The following is a 24,156-nucleotide window of genomic DNA, read 5'->3' as shown; positions in this document are numbered from 1 at the left end:
CTAAAAACAGACGCTATCTACGTCACAGCACCGCAAGCTAGCGTGTCCCTGACACAAGAGCCGACGCGAACTTCGGTGACAAAAAATACGAGCCAAAACCCGCACTAACTGACGTGAAATGTCGAGAGTGTCGCGTAAACACCCATGTTTCAAACTTAACCGTCTAACAAACGTAAAATATCGTGGACAAACTACGTCAAAGTCACAAAAACACAAACATACAAGTGGACCGGAGTCATGACAGTTTCGCGCGCGCCTTCAGATTACGTCACAATGACGCTGCATCGCTCACGAGCCAATCGCAACTCACTGCAGGCATTGTGGGTAATGCAGTTCTGAGACTAAAATACCCAGGAAATAAAGGGACAAATACGAATTAGGAGTGAAATTTCGCTTTGTTTCCCGTTAAATCCTGATTATTTCTTACCGCGTGTAAAGAAAATGTTAGCACAATAAAAATGTAATTTGTTTTTAGCGCATTTTAACACAGTATTTTCTCATAATTGTTTTAAAAAAACGGAATTATAACTGTTTAAGGAAAACAACGGAAGACGCTGAATGGTGTTAAAACACTAATTATTATTACCTCATAGATTATTTTATTATAAATGACAGTTAGCCAGTCAATGATAAACTCTAGTATTATTTTATTTTGACAACCATGTCGTAAATAATATTAAAAAACAAATAATATAGATGAAGATCATATATATACATGTGCATTTGCCTATATAATATAATAGAAATGCATTATTGTCATTGTACAGATAATTCATCTAAGGTGCAAAATATAAAACAAACAAAATAAAAGATTGAGACATTAAATGTTTTTATTTATTATTCAATTAAACTGATAGACGTTACTTCTTTTTTCTTTTCTTTTTCCTCAGCGTGTCTGTTTAAGATTTCGCGGGTGTAATGATGACACGTCAGACTGGGATTAGAGGATGTGGGCTGGTCCTGTAATAAAATCCTGCTCGGCTCTGCTCAAACTCTGATTCAGCTGCTGATTCTGCTGCTGCTGCTGTCGAACACACGGAGGTTTCAGCGACTCACAGACACGAGCCTGTCCGTGTGTGGGGAGGACAACAACGGCCTCTGGGCTTTGGAACACGACTCCGGAAAAAGACGCGGTTGATCGGTACATTATACGAGGACCAATGCGGGATAAATCCACGGGCTTCCTCCTCTGAATGGATGGATGAATGAATGGATGGCGCGTGAAGCTCCGGGAGCGCACCTGCAGAGTGAGGAGTAAAAAAAACCACCGGAGGAGAGGTTGTCATGGAGACATGAGAGCGGCGATGCTGTGACCACTGGACCGAAGACAGGCGGTATAAAAAAATAAAAATAAACATCCGTTTGGAGAAGTTGTGCGGGACTGGATCAAAGGCACCGCTGCGACAGATGTATCTTGCGTGAGGACGCGCGAGCCGACTCCCGCATTCACACGTACACGCACACGGAGGATGGTCCCCGGGGCCCCCGGCATCGCCACCGCCACCACCACCACCATGCTTCCCGCGTCCGAGGCTGCCAAGATCTACCAGACCAACTACGTGCGCAACTCCCGCGCCATCGGCGTCCTGTGGGCCATCTTCACCATCCTCTTCGCCATCGTCAACGTGGTGTGCTTCATCCAGCCCTACTGGATCGGGGACGGCGTGGACACCCCGCAGGCGGGCTACTTCGGTCTCTTCCACTACTGCATCGGCAACGGGCTGTCCCGAGACCTGACGTGCCAGGGCAGCTTCACGGAGTTCAGCAGCATCCCCTCCGGCGCGTTCAAGGCCGCCTCCTTCTTCATCGGCATGTCCATGGCGCTGGTGATCTCCTGCATCGGCTGCTTCACGCTCTTCTTCTTCTGCGGCACCGGCACCGTGTACAAGATCTGCGGCTGGATGCAGCTGGCTGCAGGTAGGACCGTCCGCCCCACAGGTGGAACCTTCAGAGGGAGACCGATGCATCTGTCAGCTGATAAATGTGGCCGATATTGGCTCCCCTTTTTATTGGCATGCTGAAACTTACAAAAGTTGCAAAGTTGTGTTTCTTGATTACTAGTTTCATGCATGGGCTACACGGTGGTGTCGCGTCTAGCACTGTTGCCTCACAGCAAGAAGGTCGCTGGTTGGAATCCCGGTTCAAATGAGTCCCTCAGTTTCCTCCCAAACTAACTAATTTGAGGTTAAATGGAACCTCAAATGACCTGAGGTTTCATTGAGTGTCAAGTTTGGTCAGTAGGGGGCGGTCAAGTGGAAAAAAGGTCCAACTTTTTGAGAAAAAGACATGGAAATCAATCATATTTCATATAACTTCATGTTGTGTTTATTTATCGTGAACAAAAACAATAAGTCATTGTTTTTATCTGCTTTGTTTGTCTGGGTTTCTCAGTCCTGGTCCTGGGAACCCACTGCCCTTTAATTTAGAGGTTTAAATGAATGGATTGTTATCAGGCTTTTGCAGAGGTTTGGTATCGGCCGTAGAGAAACCCGTATCAGTCGACCTCCTCTTCATTGTCTTGTCAGGGCAGTTTCAGAGAGGTCAGATGACGAGAAATGGTCCAAATATTCTCCTCTGCTAAACCTTTGCTGTGAAAACCAGCCGATGGAGGTCAAATCTCGTGTGTTTTTGGGTCACAACGGTCACAGAGACTCAATTTGACAAGATGAGCGTCCTTTCTCCGTGACCGGAGAGAGGATTTATGTGTTTCCGCCACTCTTGTGATAACGCTGTGTTACACCAGAGGAGCTGATCTGAGTATTTTGTCTGCTGTAGATGTTGCTGTGGTGATAGTGAAGGTCAGGACTGGACTTTGAGGTTGTTATTTATGCATTTAGAGGTGAATTAAATCCTCAGAACCAGCCGAGCGAAGTGCGCAAATTTGTGCCTAATATAAAATAATATGTGACATATTTTTCTTTAACACCTAATAGTTTGATGAGTGATTCAAAAGTCCAAGTTATGTACGTGTTCTTTGAAAAATTCATATTAGGCAAGTGGATAAGAGAAAAATCCAGTTCACTGTAGATTGTGGATTGGAGTGTGTACCACGCAGCAGTTACAGGGCCGTATTCAGGATTGGGGGGGGGGGGGTGTAATGGGCCCCCTTTCCTACACTCTTAGAAATAAGGGTTCCAAAAAAAGGGCTGAGGTTTTTTAAGGGTTCTTGGTAATTGGTAAACTAATGGTTCCAGTAAAAACCGTTTTGATCCAGAGAACCCTTTAAAACCCCTTTCCTGAATAAAGGGTTTTAAAAGGGTCATTTGTGGAACCTTTATAAAAAGGTTCTACCTGGAACCAAAAAGGTTTCTCCTATGAGGACAAGCTGAAGAACCTTATATGGTTCTACTTAGCACTTTAGTGTAACACACCCATCCCCACTCTCACTAAAAAAACAGTAAATATTGCTAATATAGCTTCATCTTGTGTCTTTGACAATCAATGTCTTTTTGAAATAAATGAACAGAAAAGTTTTGGTTTTGGCCGTTTGTCAGAATTTTAAATGAGGAGGAGCAGCAGCGTAGAGTTTGGGACGAGCTGCCTGACGTAAATTAAATCTGTGTGTCAGCCTCACACTGACGCCCGCCGCACCATCGCACTTCTTCTTCGTCCTCAGATGGGAATTAAAACGTCAAAACCAATAAGAGTCACAGTGGTGGACGCAGCAGCTGCCTCCTTCACGAACAAAGTCAGTGTCTCTTATTTTGAAAGCCAGGTTGAAAGGAAGTGGATAGAAAGCAAACACAGAATATCTAATGGAGAAGTCGAGATTTAACGTCTGGAGGATAAACATAGAGCAAATTGGATTTTTTATTTATTTGCCGTCAATGAGATCGTTAATCTCGACTTTGAAGAAGCCGATTAAAAGACGGTCACTGATGATGAAAACGAGGACGTGATGGTGGTGATGGTGGAGGAGGTACGAGGCTCCGTGACCTGGATGACCTCCAGAGGTCTGAGGGTGTCAGTGAACACAATGTCAGACACTCCATCGTCTCACTCACTCGCTTTGCATCTGCCAATCAAATCACATTTATACAAATATTTCAGCGCAGGTGATTTGATGTGAAGTCCCCGCCCACAATGAGCAGGTACTATAGTCATGAAAAACAGTCAACTAGTTTGATAATCGATTAATCGGCCTGAATGTTTTTGAGGAATTAAAGCAAGTTTTCTGATTTTCCAGCTTCTTAAATGTAAATATTGCGTTCTGGTTTCTTTGCTACATAAAACAGAAGAAATCGTTCAAACTGAATGATTTTTTTTTTTTTTGGACACGATAACAAGACATTTGAGAACATTTGAGGTTTGAGAAACACTGATCAGCGTTTTCTGACATTTTAAGGACCAAACGACGACTCAACTAATGGATTATGAAAATAATCGTTAGTTGTCTGAAACCAAACCGAGTCGAGCCGAGTCGTTCCAGAACTGTATCATGGAAAAAGCACCCTTAGCAACGTTAGCCACCGCTCTGCTACGTGTCCCACCTGTCCACCGTTAATGGTATGGTTGGAGATCCTGGAAAAACAGTTGGAGCCACATTTTTGAATTCTTGCTTCAATCTGTGCACCTTTTATCCACAGAAAGCCACAGAATCAGAGGTGACGGGAAGTAGCCTCTCGAAGCGCTTCCAGGCACTCACTCCATTTCCTGGTTGTTTGACCAGCAGAGAGTGGACTCCCCCTCTTCGTGGCGCTCTCTTGCCTCCTAAGTGCCCCCGGGGTTGGCACTCAGCGCAGTCAATAAAAGGCCCATTTGGTTGCTGGAGGTTCATCGATCCAAATGTTGCTCCCCCCCCCAAAAAAAAACAAGATGCAAGTGCTCAAAGCTGCCATTTTATAGCTCCCTTCTTTTGACGACGCGTGTTGTAATTCAGTTCGGTGTTATCGTCAGTGTCAGACTGACAACACAAAGGCGAGTCGCTCTGCGCTCGATGCATGATAACGGCTTGATAAAGCGCCCCGGCTGAGTGTTATTCTTATACGATAGCCCCGCGTGCGCAGTGTGGCGGCTCAATTTCACGGCTCTTTTAAAAAAAAAAAGTCAAGTGGGAGCAGAGCGCGCCGTCGCTTATCACTCAAGGCTGTGGAAAAGAACTGACTGACGTCTCTTTGTGTCCACAATAATGATCTGATAAGCAGTCACTGAGGCTCATCGGAACTCACCCACAAACACCAGGAGAAGCACAATAACATATAACGAGCATCTGAACCTGACTCATGGATTGACAAGTTGTTTATTTCTGTCATATTTCGGTTGTAAATAATGTAACATTATTCACTACAGAATGGAGATGAAGTCGCTCTGGTACGACGAAGCAGAGTTTTTCCGATACAAAGTAAACTAATGATGAATGATTTTTTTGTGTGTTTGATACTGATACTGATATAAAAAACTTGACTATCTCCCGATACCGATATTATTCCAATACAGTCATTTTAGGCCATTTAACGCATGATGTGATCGTATCCGATTTTACATTTTTATCTGTCCGATAGCCGATCCAATGATTTTGACCAGTGTCGGATTGATACCGATACTGACTGATGGACTGATTCCCATTTTTCACAAACTTATGACCCAAATACACAATTAAATCAACATCTTAATAAAAAATCTAAATAATCTTTAGATATTGGCATGTTTACCGATATTGGCCTATACCGATATTGTACCGATAACATCATGCTTTGAGGTACAACATGAGGAGAGATTCCACTGTTTATTAAAATATGTAAACAGCACTCATGGATTTCCGGATCGTATTGGATTCTAAATTTTTTATCTGTCCGACAGACGATACCGATAATGACTGATGGACCAATTTCCATTTGTGCTTTTTTTAAAACATGTTTTTATGTATTCTCTCTATATACACAGTATATTTAAGTTTTACTTATCAAATTCTCGGCGTATAAGTATGCTTTACTTGACATAAACTGTATGTACAAAGTGTTCCAGGTGAATGAATCTCATTTAAAACTAAACACATGGTTTGGATTTAAAGCCGAGCGCCTAATGACATCAGCTCGCTCCTTATCCTTGTATCATGAGGTGACCGGAAGAGTCTTTAGGAGAGGCTTTACGGGGATGTGACATCATGAGACTAAGACTCACACACACACAAGTTTGAGCAGCGTTGACTTCCATTCATTTGGAACGGTCTGATCAACACCCCACCACAAATATTAGAGTCAAATATTAGCCCTAAACGTTACCAGCTCATCGTAAATGAGGTTCTGTCCTCATTTGGACCAGTAGCAGAGGTCACAGGGGTCACACTGACAAGTCTGACAAGTCAAAAAAGAAACATACATTTTAAAGTGTGTGTGTGTGAGAATGGAATAAGCCAAATTTGTAACAAGCCAAGTCAGCTGGAAGTCACCGCAGAGAGAGGGGATCTCGCCTGCCAACTAAACCTAAGAGTCTGAGGATTAAGAAAGTGGATCACCTCCTTTGGTCGACGAGGATTTTAAAGGGACAGCGTCAGTGATCTGATGTGAACTGAGCCCAGTTTTACGCTCTGCGTACGTTCACATGAAGTTAGAAAATAGCCGTAGCTGTAACTAGGCAAAAACTCTGCCTCGAGTATTCGCTTAATTCCTATGTCGCGCGAGGCCTGTTCAGCGCAGGGATCGTTGTTCCACACGGACCGTTTCAGCAGACGCACACCGCACATCCGGATTTTAGCCAGCGCCACCTAAAAGGCAGATAATGTCCAAAGTGTGGGACCATTTCACGCTTTAAACAAGAAGCCAACAAACTGGCCTAGCAAAACAATGATTCAGCATCTGAGCCCAAAGCAACCCGTTGCTAACGCTTCTGGGCACACGCTAACGTAAACATGTTAGCAGATTTAATGTAGCTTATAAGGGCTGCAGTTAAACCCAGAATTCGGACTTTAAAACTCAGAATTCTGAGAATAAAGTCAGAACTCAAATATTTTTTCCCTGTGTGGCCCTAATCCTCTTCCGTACAAGAGAAGAAGAACATTCAAGCACAACAGGGGAAAAAAACAGGGCACCGACGTCGCCAAGGTCACGTCGTTTCAGAGCTGTTTAGGAGTTGATGAGTTTGGTTATTTGAAAAAAACAGGCCACGGCGTGATGGACAGACGAGTGTGTTCGAGGTAAATGGCCGCTGCCGTGTCCGATTGGGGGAACGGCGAGGTGTTTATGTGCTTAAGTGTGACTGACAGTTTTGATTGCAGAGCAGTTAGGACGTGGAACGGGCGCACAGACACCGAGATTATGATTCCTGCGTCTCCGAGAGGCTCGGGGACTGTAATTATACTTTACAACATGGATCCACAATCTCTGTCAGAGTCAAACTAGGAATAAATGAAGCTGAAGGTGGACGGAGGTGGTTTACTGATGTGGGCAAATACAAATACAGGAAAACACAGCATAGCATAATAACCGCGGGGCATTTTCTGGTTTTATTGAAGCAATAAAACATTGTTGTTGACTGAGATGAAGAATGAGAGCTGCTTAAATCAGGGATGATGTTTGCTTGTCTGGCAACACAGAAAACAACAACATCAGGAATGTCCAGGATTTCAAATAACATATGAAAATAAATCAAAGATGGCTGGTGTAATTGGTAATTATTGGTAAGTACTTTATGTATTTTATTTAAAACATATACAAATAAATCTTGGATAAAGAGGTAGGGACATGTCTTAAGTTAAGTTAAAACAAATAATAATAAAGTGATTGGAATAAAAAGTGGAATATTACTATTTTGAGTCAGATTTTTGATGATCATTAATGATTAATGATTAATATTTGATATGTATATTTCAGGCTGAAGTAGTTTTAAAAGACTGACTAATTTAAAGTGGAACAAAAATATTAATATATAACGTTTTTACAGCAGTTTTTAGGAAGGTGACATTTTCTGCCCCAAGGAACAAATAAGTAAGTTTTTTATGGACTCTTAAGGGTTAACACTGAGCGTATCACAGATGACACTTTGCGTTACCGTAATTACGCGACGGTTTGTGCTATCGGAAAAATTCCAACCGTTTCTGAAAGCTGAGAAGTTGCACATCGCAGCCAACGTGTGTGTATTACGGTAATTTAACTCACGCTGTTGCAGGAAGCCGGCGAATCAACGTCTTTGTGGGCCACGAAGCCTCCAAATCAGCTGCTTCATGCATGTTTCATACGACCTGACTGCTTCTCCAGGAGAGTCGTTGGAAGCCGGCTGCCTGTTCTCCCCGACAGTTTTGCCCTTTAAATTGGTGGAAAAGACGATGATGACAGGATAGGGCCCAGTAGCCAGACAGAGCGAGCCGATGGCAGAGCTGATGGCGAGATAACGAGGTCTTTTTTTTTTTTCTTCTCCCAGGAGTCGGCAGCAGGAACGTGGATGTGCTGAAGCCACGGGGTTTTATTGACAGTCCTAATCAGGTGCTAGTTATGGAGCAGCTAACAGCGGGGGTACTCGGGCAGGAAGTGAAAGCTGAGTGAGAGTGGGTGACGACTGATTGGCAGCTCCGAGTTTGACGGCGCGGAGAATTTCGGCGACGTTTGCAGAGTTAGCGATCGCAACCGCAGCTGTCGACTGTTTTTTATATTATTCTGCTGAACTCAAGAGGAACCCAGGTGTGACGTCACCTTGGGAGCCATGACCAGGCTCCTGTTGGAGGCTAAACTTCATCGTATGTTTTATCTTCTAAAAACAGGAAGATATTTGGGATTATGATTGATAAAATGACGGCATTGTGTTCCGTTAAAGACGACCATTAACATTTGAGTTGTTTTTCCAACCTGCGGAGTCAAAATGGACGCCAAAATTCTAAATGGCCGACTTCCTGTTGAGTTGAGGCCATGGTCCTAATTGACTTTTTTGTTCGTCTTGGGCTTTAACATCTTCCCGCCAAGTTTCGCGAAATTCGGTGCAACTTAAACTTGGCTTGCTCCATCCATGTTTTACCTTAGTGGGCGCTATAGAGCCCTGGTGCAACGCACAGGTCCGAGCCCTATGCCGATATCGGATTTTTGTCACACCTGACCTCCGTGCAAAGTATCAAGAGTTTTTATGCATGTTAACCTGCTCAAAATGACCACACTAATAAAAATAATACGTAAAACGTTTCGGCCCTTAGCATCGGTGGCTCAGGCCCTCTGTTATAAAAAAATACAAAACAAGCACAGACCTGCAAAAGTGCGGCAAAAACCACCAAACAAACGTCGTCCACCGCTCGTCCTCCACCGTGTGCTTGCGTTCACGCTCACTCTCGCTCAATTGTTGAAAATCACTTAATTAGGACCTGAGGGCAAAGACGTACAGAGAGAGAGTTACTTCACATAATTAATGGTTGTCCTGCGGGCGATGAGGAGGTTTCATGTTTTACCAAAGAAACACAGGAGTTTTAACAATGAGACTTTGTGTTTGTATGAGCGAGCGTTTACACTGAGGGAAAAACAAACTCGCGCGAATCAGCGTGTTACAATAAATCTGTGATTAACTCTCGACAAACTAATGATGCACTGATGTAGAGCTTCACTTATATAATATATACGGTCTATATAATCAGAAGATTCTGATGTAGGCCATTTTTTTTATACATATAAAGCAGCTGGTAAACAGAATTTAAATAGCTGTCGGTGCTGGAGTCACAGGAATAAACAAACTATATTATATGAATTATTGTTTTAACTACACGGTTTCCCACTTTCAGATCATTGCACTTCATTTATAATAAATATAATCATCTGTGTCACGCTGGGATGTTTTTAAGTCTGTAAAGATTTTCTTTCCCAAATGAAATGTCCCCACTTTACCTGAAATGTCCTCACTCCAAAATGTCCTCACTTTACCCAAAATTAAATGTCCTCACTTTACCCAAAATTAAATGTCCTCACTGTCTCCAAATTAAATGTCCTCACTTTACCTGAAATGTCCTTACTCCAAAATGTCTCACTTTACCCAAATTTAAATGTCCTCACTTTACCAAAATGTCCTCATTTTACCAACTTAAATGTCCTCATGTTCACCAAAATGAAATGTCCTTTCCTGAATTGAATGTCCTCACTTTCTCCAAAATGTCCTCACTTTCCCAAATGAAATGTCCTTTATGTGTCCAAATTAAACATCCTCACTTTCTCCAAAATGTCCTCACTTTCCCAACTTAAAAGTCCTCACTTTACCAAAACGTCCTCACTTTATTCAAAATTTACTAATTTCCCCATCTTAAATGTCCTCACTTTACCAAAAATGTCCTCACTTTACCAAAAATGTCCTCACTGTCTCTAAACTAAATAACCTCACTTTACCAAAATGTCCTCACTTTCCATTTGCTTGATAAGGTAATTAGTTTGGTCCATTAAAAAGTCCGTCAGTGTTTCTGAAACCTCGAAATGTCAGTGTCCTTAAATGTCCTTAAATGTCCCGTTGTGTCCACACAAAACAGGAACATGTTCACTTTTAAGTAGCAGAAGAATTATAGAAATCTTAAAAACCTTAAAAACTAACCCTTCATTTTAGAAAGCACTTACCTGGTGCAGCCCTGAAGAGCAGAGGCAGCTCCACCTACATTAAAAAAAAAAAATAAAACATGTCATTCAGAGTCAGAAACAAGGAGAAAAAAACAGGTCATTCTTCCACGATGCTGAAAAGTTAATTGGCCTGTACGGGTGTGACTTTACCAGGTAATCCTGTTAATCCATCAAACAGGAGCTAGTTATGCACCGACACATTTCTTTATTTCCATGAGTGAATCCACCAGCGTGTCCGTGGGCTGTTCTCGCCTATTTCCATGTTGGCAGGAGAAAAAAAATGGACGTGAAGGACAAGATGGAAGGTTTCCGTCTGTCACAAACTGAAAAGATAATCCACAGAAAAAGTATGAATATGCTTTGAATAATGACGAGTTGTTCGGGCCATAAAATGTCAGAAAATGATGAAAAATCAACGATTGTTGGTGACAAAAACCTGGAAATGAAGCTACTACATTCAATTTTAAAGGTGCATTATGTAATAAATCTAAAGCAACTGGTCAAAAAATCCTCCTAATATGTCACAGAGACTCAGGAATAATGTTCATATAACAAACTGAACTCACCAACAACAACAGTACAGACAAAATATTTGCATTAAAAAAAATATTTTGCAGACTGCAAATCATGTTTATGGTTTGAAATCATGTTTTTGGCATGTGGCGCCACCTACCGCCATCTACCAATCACTGCAGTCAGTAGAGTCTCAGCTACCGAGCAACCGAGGGTTGACAGTTAGGTCAGAAAACGAAACCTAAAAGACCTCGGTGTTTTGAATTTGAATGTAGTAAAGTACGTTTTTGGCCACATTCTTACATATGGCACCTTTAATGATTTATTTGTTATATGAAGCAAAGAAACCAGAATTCAGAATTAGCTAAACCAGACTGTATATAAAGTGGACATAGACGTGTTTTCTGTTCCTAATAAAGTAGCTGGTGAGTGTTTTGTTAGATCAGATAAAGGAAACCCCTGTTGCTCCTCGTCTTTTACTTCCCTCTATTAAATGAGCAAAAAGGAGCCATGAAACTACTTAAGGTAAAAGAAACCACTCTCCTCCTCCACTTGACACTTGGAGGCCTTTGTTTTACTTTCTGCAAATGACTGAATGACAAGTAAACAGCAGCTACATCAAGCACCCGTTGGACCCATTAGCCTCGACAGCTCGTTCTCTCTCTATCTGCTGTCATCGCGTCTCTTCCTCTGCTGCTCACGTGGCTGCGAGTCCAGAGGAGGATTGAGCTTCCGTGTGTTTCCACATCTCGGCGATCGCTGGGTCCGGTCCATTTATCCACATCCTCGTCGCGAGTCAGACGGCAGGACAAGGTCATGGTGACCCATTCGAAACTGTGTGTTTGTGTTTGTGTTTTTGACTGATGTTGATTCCACTCTGCTGAGTGCTGCCAGTGGAGGAGACGGATGATCAAGGCTACTTACGCAAATTGTGTCACCAATGTGTAGGCTGCATGTGCAGTCCAGACTTTCCACCTCACCGATAGGTGGAGTCTAAACCCCCGCTCACAAAACCACTTCAACAACGGAAGAAGCGGTCGCCAAGGGCAGTCATCCGAGCCTCGACCTGGCAACCCTTTGAATCAGACATGTCCGAGGCAGCAGTAGCGTCGTTCTCTTTCTTCGTAGGAATGCGTCCTATGCCCTGCGTCCAGACTTGGGGCCAATTCCAATTCCTATCTTAACCCTCAAGCTCAACCCTTAATCTTAACTGGCCCTCAAAACCAAGTGTTGAGGGTTATTTTGTCACTTAGAAATGGGACACGCATTTAAATGCAGATATATCTTCAGACTGTAGGGGGCAGATTAACGCGAAAGCTGCGTCCAGTCTGTCCAGCCCTTGCTCCCAAGGGTGGTCTCGGAAAACCTCAATATTAAGGGCGATACAGCCCTTAAACTTGCCCCTCAACTTAAGTTTTTTGAGAATCGGGACAGCACTTGCACTAGCGGGAGCGCGCATTTTTGAGGGTTACCCTTGTACCCTGAAGTGGGGGATTCCAGCTGGGATTGGCACCAGCAACACCCACCCGCGACCCTCATGTGGAGGATAAAGCGGTAGAGAAATGGATGGGGGGAAAATTGGTGTAAACTCTGTTCTTCAACACCAGGAGGAAGTCGTCGCTTAAAGCCGCTTTCCAATTATAGCAGATCTCACACTTGGTGAAGGTGTTGGTGCCAATAATAATCGCCCCCCCCCCCCCCCCCGCTGTGGAAGACACAGCCACCGTGTGAACAAAAACAAAAACAGTAGCAAGCTCACTCTGCTTTTCATCATCACCAAAGTATCTCATGGTAGGAACCATCACACACATATATACATATATATATATAAATACCCCACTCGCCCACTCTTGACAGTCTTGTGTGTCCTCCAATCTCAAGGAGTTCTCAGACGATGTATCCTGGAATCTGTTGGAACCACTCTCCCAGTTTTGGGGGGGGGTTACAGATCCTAGTGCTCGGATGACCAGTGAGACCTTTACTCCCCACATCTTCTCTCAGGAACCTTGGTGTTTCTCAAGTTTCTCGTATTCCTTTTTTAGTCTCGATGTTGCCGTCTCTTGGGATTGCAACCACTGGATCTGGAAGCCCCACGGGATCTTTCGCTCTGTTGTTCTCAACCATCTTTGCAGGCAACTTTCACCTTTCCAGCCACCATGTATCTCAGTGGGATCTTCGCTCAGCCTACACCTGAGAGTCCTGTCTGGCGTGGTAGACCCCACCCTCTATTGATCTGCTTCTTAGGGCCTGTTCTTGTGCAGCCATCATCAACCCCTTCTACTGCGTCTTCTTGGCCAGCCTCACCCCTCGCAATATCCAGATAATGTCCCAGAAATCCTCCTCTCCTCTGCAGTTGTTGAGTGCCACTAGATTCCCCTTCCCTAAGAGCCAAAACGAAACTTGGATCAATTAGATCTCGTATCTCCACAAAGAGCTTCCTCAGCAGAGCATTTTTTTTGGTTCCTCACATCAATCAATACGCTCATCTCGGACGAGGAAGATGTTTGATGACTACAGCCTTTTAGCAATCATCATACACCCATGACACCCAGAGTATATCACTCTCCTGAACGCTCTGTGGTCTCTGTGGATGATTTAAGTGCTGCTTTGAGTCAACTGAAAAGAGGGACGACACAGGCTTCACCGGGTCCATAAACGTCTAACCTGCCGTTTCCCTGCTGAAATACACAAAGAGTGAACGGGAGCGACCCGAAATGAAATCCATTCAAGCACGAGTGTGCCAAAGCCATGCGGCGGCTGCTCCCGCTGGTTTTCCCCTCAGAGGGGAAAAAAAAAAAAGCCTGATTACATTGATCATCATTGAGGCAAACGAGGAGGTGCTCCACGCTGTGTGGAAAACACGACTAACAATGTTAGCACTGGAAAACAACGTCGTTGAGGGGATTGAATCAAAGAAGGCTTAGCGAGAACCGGGCGCCGAGGTTGAATACAAATGAGAGTTACGCTGGAGGAGGACATCAAAGGGCTCCGGAGCCTGTGTGTGGTGCAGCCGAGTGGGTCGTTATTTGATAAACTCAGCAGGAGTTGTTACCAAGTGTAAGCTGTGAGAGTGTTTGCATCCCAGTGGATTTAGTTATAATTACACTGGGGAAATAGCAGAGGAACTCACAGGAGCCTCTTGAAGGCACTGAGTGTTTTCACAGGTGTGTGTGTGTGTGTGTGTGTGTGTGTGTGTGTGTGTATTTACATCTTTGTGAGGTCCAAAGAAACCCATAAAACCCATCTTTGTGAGGACATTTTGACCTTTAAAGGGCTTTTTCAAGGTGAAGACCTGGATTTAGGGTCAGGGTTAGGCACTTAGTTGTGATGGTTAGGGTAAGGGTCTAGGGAATGTTTGTGATGTGTCCTCACTAAGATATAAAATCCAGTTTGTGAGTGTTCTTGTACTTGGGTTAGGGTTTGTTAGGACCAAAAAAATGTATAAACTGTATACGGAGTGAGGACATTTTGGCTGGTACTCACTTCTTTTGGGCTTTTGGGGGGTTAGAGGACTTGGTATACTACTACTACCACTACTACTACTACTACTACTACTACTACTACTATTGTACCCAACATGTACCGTGTGCATGATGCAAACTGAACTTCCGCCCCACTGATAGGTGGCGAAGAAGCCGAAAAACCATTTCGACAACAGATGAAGTAGTCGCCAACGATAGCCACCCAAGCCTCAGCCTGGCAACCACAAACCGGCTAACACCCCGACTCTGTGGGAGTGGGATACTACAGGACCCTGACGTGCAAGTACACCAGGTTTCCGCGATATGCAACGGCTTGTGTGGGGAAGTATGCCAAGGACCTGGTTTTGGGGTCCGGGTTAGAATTTGGCTTAGGTTAGGGTTAGAGTTGGGGTTCGGGTGAGGCATTTAGTTGTTATGGTTAAGGTTAGAAGTGGATGTAATGTCCTCTGAAGTCATGGAAACCAGACCCTGTGTGTGTGTGTTTGTTTGTTTGTTTACAATTATTTTTGAAGTCACGGATCACAGAGCACAGGCTGAGCATGTATGTGTGTGTGTGTGTGTGTGGAGATAGAGCGAGGGGATGTGGGTCGTTCACTGTGATGTTCACAGTCACTTCAGCCACACATTCAGGCCTCGTCCTCCCTCCGTGCTCGCTGGTTGCCATGGAAACGACACTCACGTTAAGGCTGCTGCTGCTGCTGCTGCTGCTGCTGCTGCCGGCAGCATCCCATCACTCCCCTCTCTAAGTCGAAACTGCTCGGCTCAGCATCAGCAGAGTTCCCCCGGGAGCTGCAGACGAAGTGAGGCCACACTTTGGGAATTGATGCACCCCGGTTGCGGTTCAAGGGGTCTCCATGGCAACGTGCAGAGATTCGTTTTTTTTTTTTTTTGGCTGATCCTTAAAGCTGAGCCACTTTTACGCAGGTCAGATCCGTGGGGTCAGGAGAGAGCGGCCCCCGCGTGCTGTGAAGGAACACAGCGGCGTGATCAATCATGAGACGAGGGGTTTAGTGGAGCAGCAGTGACATCGTTTCAAAAAAAGATCAGCAACTGCTTTACTTTTTATTTGGTCATTAAAGCTGCAGTGTGTCAAATCAGCTTGCGTCTGTGGAGACACAGAGTGACACAAGACAGGTCGACGGAATGTGAACTGTGCAACAAATGCTTTTCAAAAAGGGTTAAATGTGTGGCTCCATCTGCATCTGCTGACCTCAAACCCCTTAATGATCTCAAAGACTTGAGATTCCTTGAGCTTCAAGGGTGTAAATCCAAGTTCTTCGACTAAAGAAGCCTCTTGAATGACAGGTGTAGTAACATCTTCAACAAAAACTCTAACAGCTCCACTGTTCTTGAAGATACAATGACCTGGATGACCGAGAACCTTCAGACGTTTCATTTGTAGAGGTACGACAAACTAGATGTCTCATGATGACGAAGGTTCCTGATGTGCACCCCCACCTGATGTCATTTTCAGACATGAACTTGCCCAAATCAACTTGGTTTTGACATTCATTTGGAGCTAATGAGATGAGATCTTATCTGGGTTAGATGGGTCCAGAACATCCAGGCCACGGGAGGAGCTTCTCCTGCCGTCTTCTCACATGGTTCCACTCGTTTCCAGAAAATGTCCACATTGACATTCATATTCAGACAATTTCAGGAAAATCTCTGGCATTTCCACGGCATCTCGTCACAACTCGACCGCGCAATGGTCAGAAACACACAGAGAGAGAGAGACACTCAACAGACTTTGTAGCCAACACACCGAGCCTTTAAGGAGCTCGATATCCCTCCATTGTCTCTGTTCGCACCTGATATTTCAACCCCCCCATCCCCTCCGTCCCTCCCTTACATAGTCATTCATTAGTGCTGCTGCAGAACAAGAGGCAGAGGAGCGGCGGGGAAGGCTTAAAAGAGACGAGGCAAAAGAGGAGAGAGGGCGTTCAGAGACACATTAGATGTTACCGAGATGGAGGAGAGAAATCCCCACAGCACGACTTCAAAGACGGGCGGTTTTTGGAGAGGAAATAAGGACAACTGATATACACACACACACGCATATACATATATATATATATATATATAAAAAAAACACTGCCATGTTTGTCTACCACTTCACAAACACTGTCACCACCGCTGAGGACGCAAAGAGAAGAAAGAGAAGCGCTCATGTGACGCAAAGGCTGATCACACATGGAACAAACCCGAGGCTGTCAGGAGTAAAATAACAACACTCGCTGGGTCAAACCACGCGGGTTTTTTTTTTACTCACACAAAACAAAACACGTGTCCCCGTTTGTTTTCAGCCCGACAAACACCCTCACTTAAAGTGGCTACATCAGGACCTGCATCTACGCCGGGATCAGGCGACACGATTTGTCTTACACGAGGGTCACCACGGACAACGTGACCAAGTATGAACCTGACCAATCGTCGTTTCACGACACCGTCTAAGTTCAAAGGTCATCTGGGAGGTGGGGGTTGGAGGTGGCGGTGGGGCTAACCCTAAAGGCCACATTATACTTCTCCGACTGCGTATGCGTTATCCGTCTGCGTCACCACGGAGACGCCTCGAGCATTTATACTTCTGCGTCGTGGTGACGGACACTCGCTGCAATTTCCCGCCCGATCAGTAGGGGTCGCTGCGCAAGGTTGTTGTGCTTCTGGCTACAGTGAGCAATGGCGTCCGAGAAAGAAAGAGAGAGAAAGACTGTTGTTGTTGAAAAAGTGGCCGTTTCTCACTTTTCTGTGTCACGGAACGCAGTTTTAAGATAATTTGAGGCGAGAAATTGGCCATTTAGAGTCTAAACATGTGCTGTGTGTGTTAAGATATGACGTATTTATAGTTCGGCAGCGGCGTTATCGGCGGGGATCAGCTCCGCCTCTGTCAGGACGCCCGGAGCGCACTGAGAGCCGGCACAGAGCAGCTTAGCTCGGTCTGTCCTGAGGACCAATCGCAGCTCTTGCCGTCTCCGTAGTCCCTTGACGGAGTGACGGACACTTAAAAAATATTCCGTGCACCCGGAGACGACGCAGAGGCTCTTCGACAGGTTCTGCGTCGACGCAGAGGACTCTGCGTAGCTACGCAGAGCACTTTACGCAGGAGTATAAATTGGGCTTTACTCTTGGGGCCAACCCTAACCCTTGGGCCAACCCTAACCCTTGGGGTTAACCCTAATCCTTGGGGCTAACCCTAACCCTTGGGGCTAACCCTAACCCTTGGGGCTAACCCTAAATCTTGGGGCCAACCCCAAACCTTGGGGCCAACCCTAACCCACCTAATAAAATCTACACCTGTGATATCTTAAGACAAGACTATAGACCAAAGTCCATAGGGAAAATCTGAGATTTTTACATCGCGCCACAACTGGACTTGTTGACCCACCGCGGCCTCCATCCCCAAGTTTAAATGTGTTATTATCGCGATTTTAGGTGTTTGAAAGAAGTGACAGGAACTTTCCAAACGAGGTTCTGTGGCCCTGCGAGCTAAAAACTGTGATTTTCTCAATGGACTTTGGTGTGGAAACACAAGCCGGTTACCAACTTCAGTCTTGGTTGATGGTGACCCATGGTCCGAATCAATGTCGTCCCCGTCTTATAGGTTCGTGCTCCTCCCGATGATCCAGTGTGAGGGTTTTGCTGCTCATATGTCGGAGCAGACGCCTCCCGAGGGTCTGGACATGTGGTGAGGCTTTATTCATCAGGAGGAATGAGGGGGAAAAAAAGGAGTGTGATAGAGAGACATTCTCACCACTGCCGCCCTGACACCCGCGATCATCCGCACAAATCCACACACGAGCTGGAGCGGTGAGGGGAGGCAGTGCCGTCTCCATGGCAATGCGGCATCTTCCTCATCCAAGTGCTATTTGGATCCTTGCATTGCACGGGAGCGACCTCCTTACTCCCAAACATGTTTTGTGCTGCGAAAGAAATCAGAGAGAGCGAGAGAGAGGGGGGGGGGGGGAAATGAAAAAGCTTTGATTAAAGCTCAGTTGAAAACTCGGAGGACGACTCTTTCCAAGTAGGACTCGACTTCAAAGGAGACGGGCGAGGACTTGCGAGGCGACGTCAGTGTTTGGATGCCACTTCTGAAATGGGCTCCCGTGTCCTCAGCGGGCCCGGGAGGAAGAATCTGAATAAAGAAAACAATACCTCCTCCTCCTCCTCCTCCTCCTCCTCCCAGGAGAATCATCAAAATCATTGTAACTTTTATGCAGATTAACATGAAAAGAAAAAAGCTGAGATGCTGATGTTCTGAGGGTTGGAGAGCATCCTATAATAATAATAATAATAATAACGCGGATTTTGTGAAGGCTTTGTTCTCGCGTTTCCGCGCCAGGCTCCGAGCTGCAGCCGTCAAATTAACTTACATTATTTAAGGGTTTCTTTTTGAAGAAGAGGCGCCGCGTGTTCTCCTCTGAACAGCGACGATGAAAAAGTCTGTCAAGTGTTCTTTTTTTGTGCTTCTCCACATATTTAGTTGGTGCAGCCAGAGAAACACTGATGTTTTACTCTTTCATTGACTTACCTCTACATTTTAAAAGGTGCAGTATGTAATAAATCTAAAGCAACTGGCCGTAAAATCATCCTAATATGTCACAGAGACTCAGGAATAATGTTCATATAACAAACTGAACTCACCAACAACAACAATACGGCCAAAATATTCACATTAAAAAAAACATTTTGCAGACTGCAAATCATGTTTATGTTTTGAAATCATGTTTTGGCATGTGGCGTCTACCAATCATTGCAGTCAGTAGAGTCTTAGCTGCCGAGCAACCACGGGTTGCCAGTTACGTCAGAAAACGAAACCTAAAAGACCTCTGTGTTTTGAATTTTGAATGTAGTAACCGTTTTTGGCCACATTCTTACATATGGCACCTTTAAATTCCATTTTTTTCAATACAAGTTTGGCTTATCTTACATGTGAAATCATGAATTTGTACCAACCAAGAGCTCCTTTTTTTTTTTTTTTTTTAAACACAGCTGAATATTTACTTTAATCCATCGTTATTTTCCTTAATTACCCCAAAGACACTTGGTTTAGGGTCCCGCGCGCATGTCGGGCCACACATTAGTTCAATACTGAAGCCAAAGTCCAAACAGAGCCGAGTTTCCACTCGCTTTAAATGAACGTGTGTAACCTTGAATCAATGTCGGCTGTTTTCCCCTTTGATAAATGATAAAGCACTAATGACATCATAACTCTTAGTCTGGTTTTTGGCCTGCTCTCAGGACAAAGACCTGAGCCCCCGCATGCAGGCTCAGTAAAGATTAGATTGTAAATCTGATCTTCAATCAGTTTTATCGCTCCGTCTTCTCCGGGGATTTGACTCTGGAGTTAAATTTTTCTTTCCTTTTTTTGCGCCGAGTTGAATGAGGACAGTCTAACGCTCTCGCCAAGCTGCCAACGTCTTCCCTTTCTTCTTCCTCTTCTTCGCCAGACTTGAGTGAAGCGAGTCTTCTCCGCGTCTCTGAAGTGTGTTTTCGCCACTCGCTGACGAGGAGGAGCGCGCTGCATTTTTAAACAGCCGCTTTCATTCCCTTCATGTCTCAAATGAGCTTCATTGGGATTCCTCTCTCGTAAAAAACTCGGGTCTGCATCATTTACTCCGGGATTCACTGCCGTCCTGCTCTGCTTCGTCTCCGAGTACACTCCTAAACACACTTGTTATTGTTGAAACTGAAGAAATTCTTCTTCTTTTTCCTTGAAATTAATTGCATTTTTGGGGGCCTGAACGTGCCCCAAAACTCAAAAATCGGAAGTGGAAGCTAAAATGTAAGGTTTAACGTACATGAACGAAAGTTGGTACACACATTTATTAGGTTGGGGCAGTCAAAGAAGACCATAGGGCCTATGGTCTAAACACAATGGGAAAGCCGCCATCTTGGATTGAACGCCAACTCGGAGAGTACTTGGCTAAAAAATACAATCTTGTAAAAACCGACCCAAAAACATTATCGTGAAAACGGACTCCGAAAAATAAAATCTCGTAAAAACCGAGCCTGAAAAAAATATCGTAAAAAACAGATCCCGAAAAACAAAATCCCGTACCATAAAAAGACAATAAAAGTATCTCATAAAAACATAACCCGGATAATAAAATATCGCAAAAACAGACACCGGATAATAAAATCTCGTAAAAACAGACCCTGAAAAATTAATTCTCGTAAAAACCGAGCACGAAAAAAATATCTTGTGAAAACAGACTCCGAAAAATAAAATCTCGTAAAAACCCACCCGAAAAAATTTATCGTAAAAAACAGACCCCGGGTAATAAAATATCGTAAAAACAGACCCTGAAAAATAAATTTTCGTAAAAACCGACCCGAAAAAAATTATCGTAAAAACAGACCCCGAAAAAATAAATGATCGTAAAAACCAACCCGAAAAAAATGATCCCAAAAAATAGACCTCGAAATAAAATATCTTAAAAAAACAGCCCAGGGGAAAAAAATCATAAAAAACAAAGTGACTACTGAACTGAAACTTGCCTGAAAAGATATTATATCACAGTAATTAGATATTTTAAGTTTTTACATACATATCACTATCTTGCAAATAATCCCGCTAACATAAATGCAAATGAAGAGAAAGCACCTTTTTTTCTCCCTATTTTCTCAAACCTTATTCATCATGCAACACGCGACTGTGAAATATGGAGGCTTGAAGTGCAGCGATTTCACAGCAGCTCATCAGTCACACACACACACACACACACACACACACACACACACACACACACACACACACACACACACTTTGAAGGACTCTCATTGGACAGCCTCACCAAAGTGTTATCTCCAACCTTGACCACAATTACTTAATGCCTAACCTGGACCACAGTTAAAATCTAGAGACCTAATTTAATTAGAAATGAACAGGAATAAGGTTCTTCCTCATTGGGGACCAGGTTTTGGTCTCCATGAGGACGACTGGTCCCAACAAGTTCAGCTTTTATTATTGTATTTATTGTGTCAAAGACGTCACATATATAATATATTTGTTCTGCACCAAAAGTAAAATAGTTAATATGCAGTTTAAAAAAAAGGAAAGAAATCAACTCACAAGTGGGTTTATTAGCTTTAGGCTATTATCTTAAGCTATGTCGTAAAAAATAAAAAATAACAGTTTGACTTAAAAAACTTACATATGTGATGTGATATGTGATTATTAATTTATTTTTTAAAAACAACAACAATTACACCCTTTAAGCAAAAAAAAAACTCGACATTCTGAGGGAATGAGGGAAATGGGTTCGTTTACTTGCTGTAGGCTATTAGCTTAGCGCAAGCTATAGCGCTAAGTGATTGAAGAAAAGAAATACACTTTAAATACTGTTTTGACTGCTTTTAATGAACAATTTCACTTTTCTTACATCTATTATTGACTTTTATGTAACATCCTATAATTCTTTTGTACATTTTAGCTGCTTAAACTTTTATGCTAGCTTGCTTTGGGGGCTACGTACTGTAGGCTTGTGTTAAATCTTTGGTTTTCACAGCCTTAAAATCAGATTTTTTTTTTATTCATTTAACAATTACTGATAATTTACACTTCGATTTCAAAAAGTTTGACAAAAAGTTATTGTTTATTTATTATAAAGGAAATGCTCAGATCAGAAGATTTAAATGGTAAAATAATGGCATGCAAACATTTACATAATGAAACGCTGTTGTATCATTTGCCAATGTTTCTTTTATGTACTACATTTATTTACTTAAAGCTTTGTTTGTTGACGTTTGTGGAGTTTGTCAGATATCGAACATACAATAATGTGTACAGTCTGATATAAAAATGAATGAAGAAAACGTATTTAGAGCCACATCCTGTTTTTTTTATTCTTTTTTTCCCCCTGTTTTGCTCAGAGAAAAATTGATCTCTAAACTCAGAGACAGAGGGAAAGTCAATGGACTCGCTGCCTCCTGGGAAACGTAGGCGCGGACAATGGATCGGAGCCTCTTTTTACATCAATACTGGTTATTATTACAGAAGCCTGTTGCCGCCGGTATTGGGTCTATTTGTAAGACGGATTTAAGTCATGATTAAGACATTAACAGACACCAGAAACATCACCACACTACTGGATCTAAGGCAATGTGGCTTATTTACATGATTTTCATATAATTACCACGGTTCTCAAACTGTGGTATGTGTACCACTATTGGTACGTGAGCTTCCTCTGGTGGTACGTGGAGGAAAATCAGAAATATCTGTTTTGATGGTGTAACGTTTAAAGTTTGAAATAATACAATAACACTCACTCAGTTGCCCGTTCTGTCGCTCGCCTCCCGATCCAGGCACGTGTCTGATCCTCGGCTGCATGATCTACCCCGACGGCTGGGACAGCGACGAGGTGAAGAGGATGTGCGGCGAGCAGACGGATAAGTACACGCTGGGCGCCTGCTCGGTGCGCTGGGCCTACATCCTGGCCATCATGGGCATCATGGACGCCCTCATCCTCTCCTTCCTGGCCTTCGTCCTGGGAAACCGCCAAGACAGCCTGATGTCCGAGGAGCTGCTAGGAGAAAGTAAGAGCACAGTCCTGGTCTTGGGTCCTCCACGTTTTAGACGTTTCCTCTGCTCCAACACACCTGATTCAAACGAGTGGGTTGTTGATGACGAGCTGAGTATTTGACTATATCAGGGTGTGCTGGAGCAGGGAAACATCTGAACCATGGAGGACACAGGTCCCTGAAGACCAGGACTGGGGAACACTGTGGGTTTTTTTTGTACCTTTTTGTTTCTTACTATAGGAACTAAGGAAATCTGGACCAGTCTATGCTGGTCCATGCTGGTCTATGCTGGTCCACAAGCATCATTGTGCTTGCTGGTCTACCAGCATAAGAACTGCACCACCCAGCATAGACCAGCATAAACCAGCATGTACCATCATAGACCAAAATAAACCAGCATAGACCATAATAGACCAGCATAGACCAGAATAGACCATCATAGACGAGCATAAACCAGAATAGACCAGCATAGACCAGAGTAGACCATCATAGACTACCATAAACCAGAATAGACCAGCATAGACCAGCATAAACCATCATAGACCAGAATTGACCAGCATATATCAGCATAGACCGGCATCGATCAGCATAGACCATCATCTAGACCATTTTAGAACATAATAGACAATAATAGACCAACATAGACCAGCATAAACCAGCATAGACCAACATAAACCAGCATAGACCATCATTGACCAGCATAAACCATCACAGACCAGCATAGACCATCATAGACCAGCATAAACCATCATAAACCAGCATAAACCAGCATAGACCAACATAGACCATCATAGACCAGAATAGATCAGCATAGACCTGCATAGACCAGCTCAGACCAGCATGGACCAGAATAGACCATCATAGACCAGCATAGATCAGCATAGACCACAATAGACCAGAATAGACGAGCATAGACCTGCATAGACCATCATAAAACACCATAGACCAGCATGTTACCTATGCTGGTCTATGGTGTTTGTTCCAGCAGGGTTGTTTAGTATTCATTTGTGTATATTTTTTTGGCCGACAACAAAGGAAATGAACACTGTGGTGTCAGCGATTATATCAGAAATGAAAACAAAAGAAAAGTAATCGGCGTGAACTCCGGCCTCGGCGTCTGCTGTGTTTTTATA

The 24,156-nt window shown here is 43.7% G+C and overlaps 1 protein-coding gene across 1 annotated transcript; it reads left to right on the top strand.

Annotated features, from left to right (window-relative positions):
• Positions 1-1,469: 1,469 nt before the first annotated feature.
• lhfpl3 (LHFPL tetraspan subfamily member 3) lies at positions 1,470-23,145 on the top strand (the record flags this gene model as incomplete). The annotated part of the gene is made up of 2 exons (XM_083906760.1): positions 1,470-1,917; positions 22,808-23,145. 2 exons carry the CDS (start codon positions 1,470-1,472, stop codon positions 23,143-23,145), a joined length of 786 nt encoding a protein of 261 aa, XP_083762886.1.
• Between the last annotated feature and the right edge of the window lie 1,011 nt (positions 23,146-24,156).

Source organism: Microchirus variegatus, assembly GCF_963457635.1.
Source record: "Microchirus variegatus genome assembly, chromosome: 20".
In the NCBI taxonomy this organism is placed as follows: Eukaryota; Metazoa; Chordata; class Actinopteri; order Pleuronectiformes; family Soleidae; genus Microchirus; species Microchirus variegatus.
Note: the sequence above shows the minus strand (reverse complement) of the source record. Positions and strands in the feature narration are given on the sequence as shown.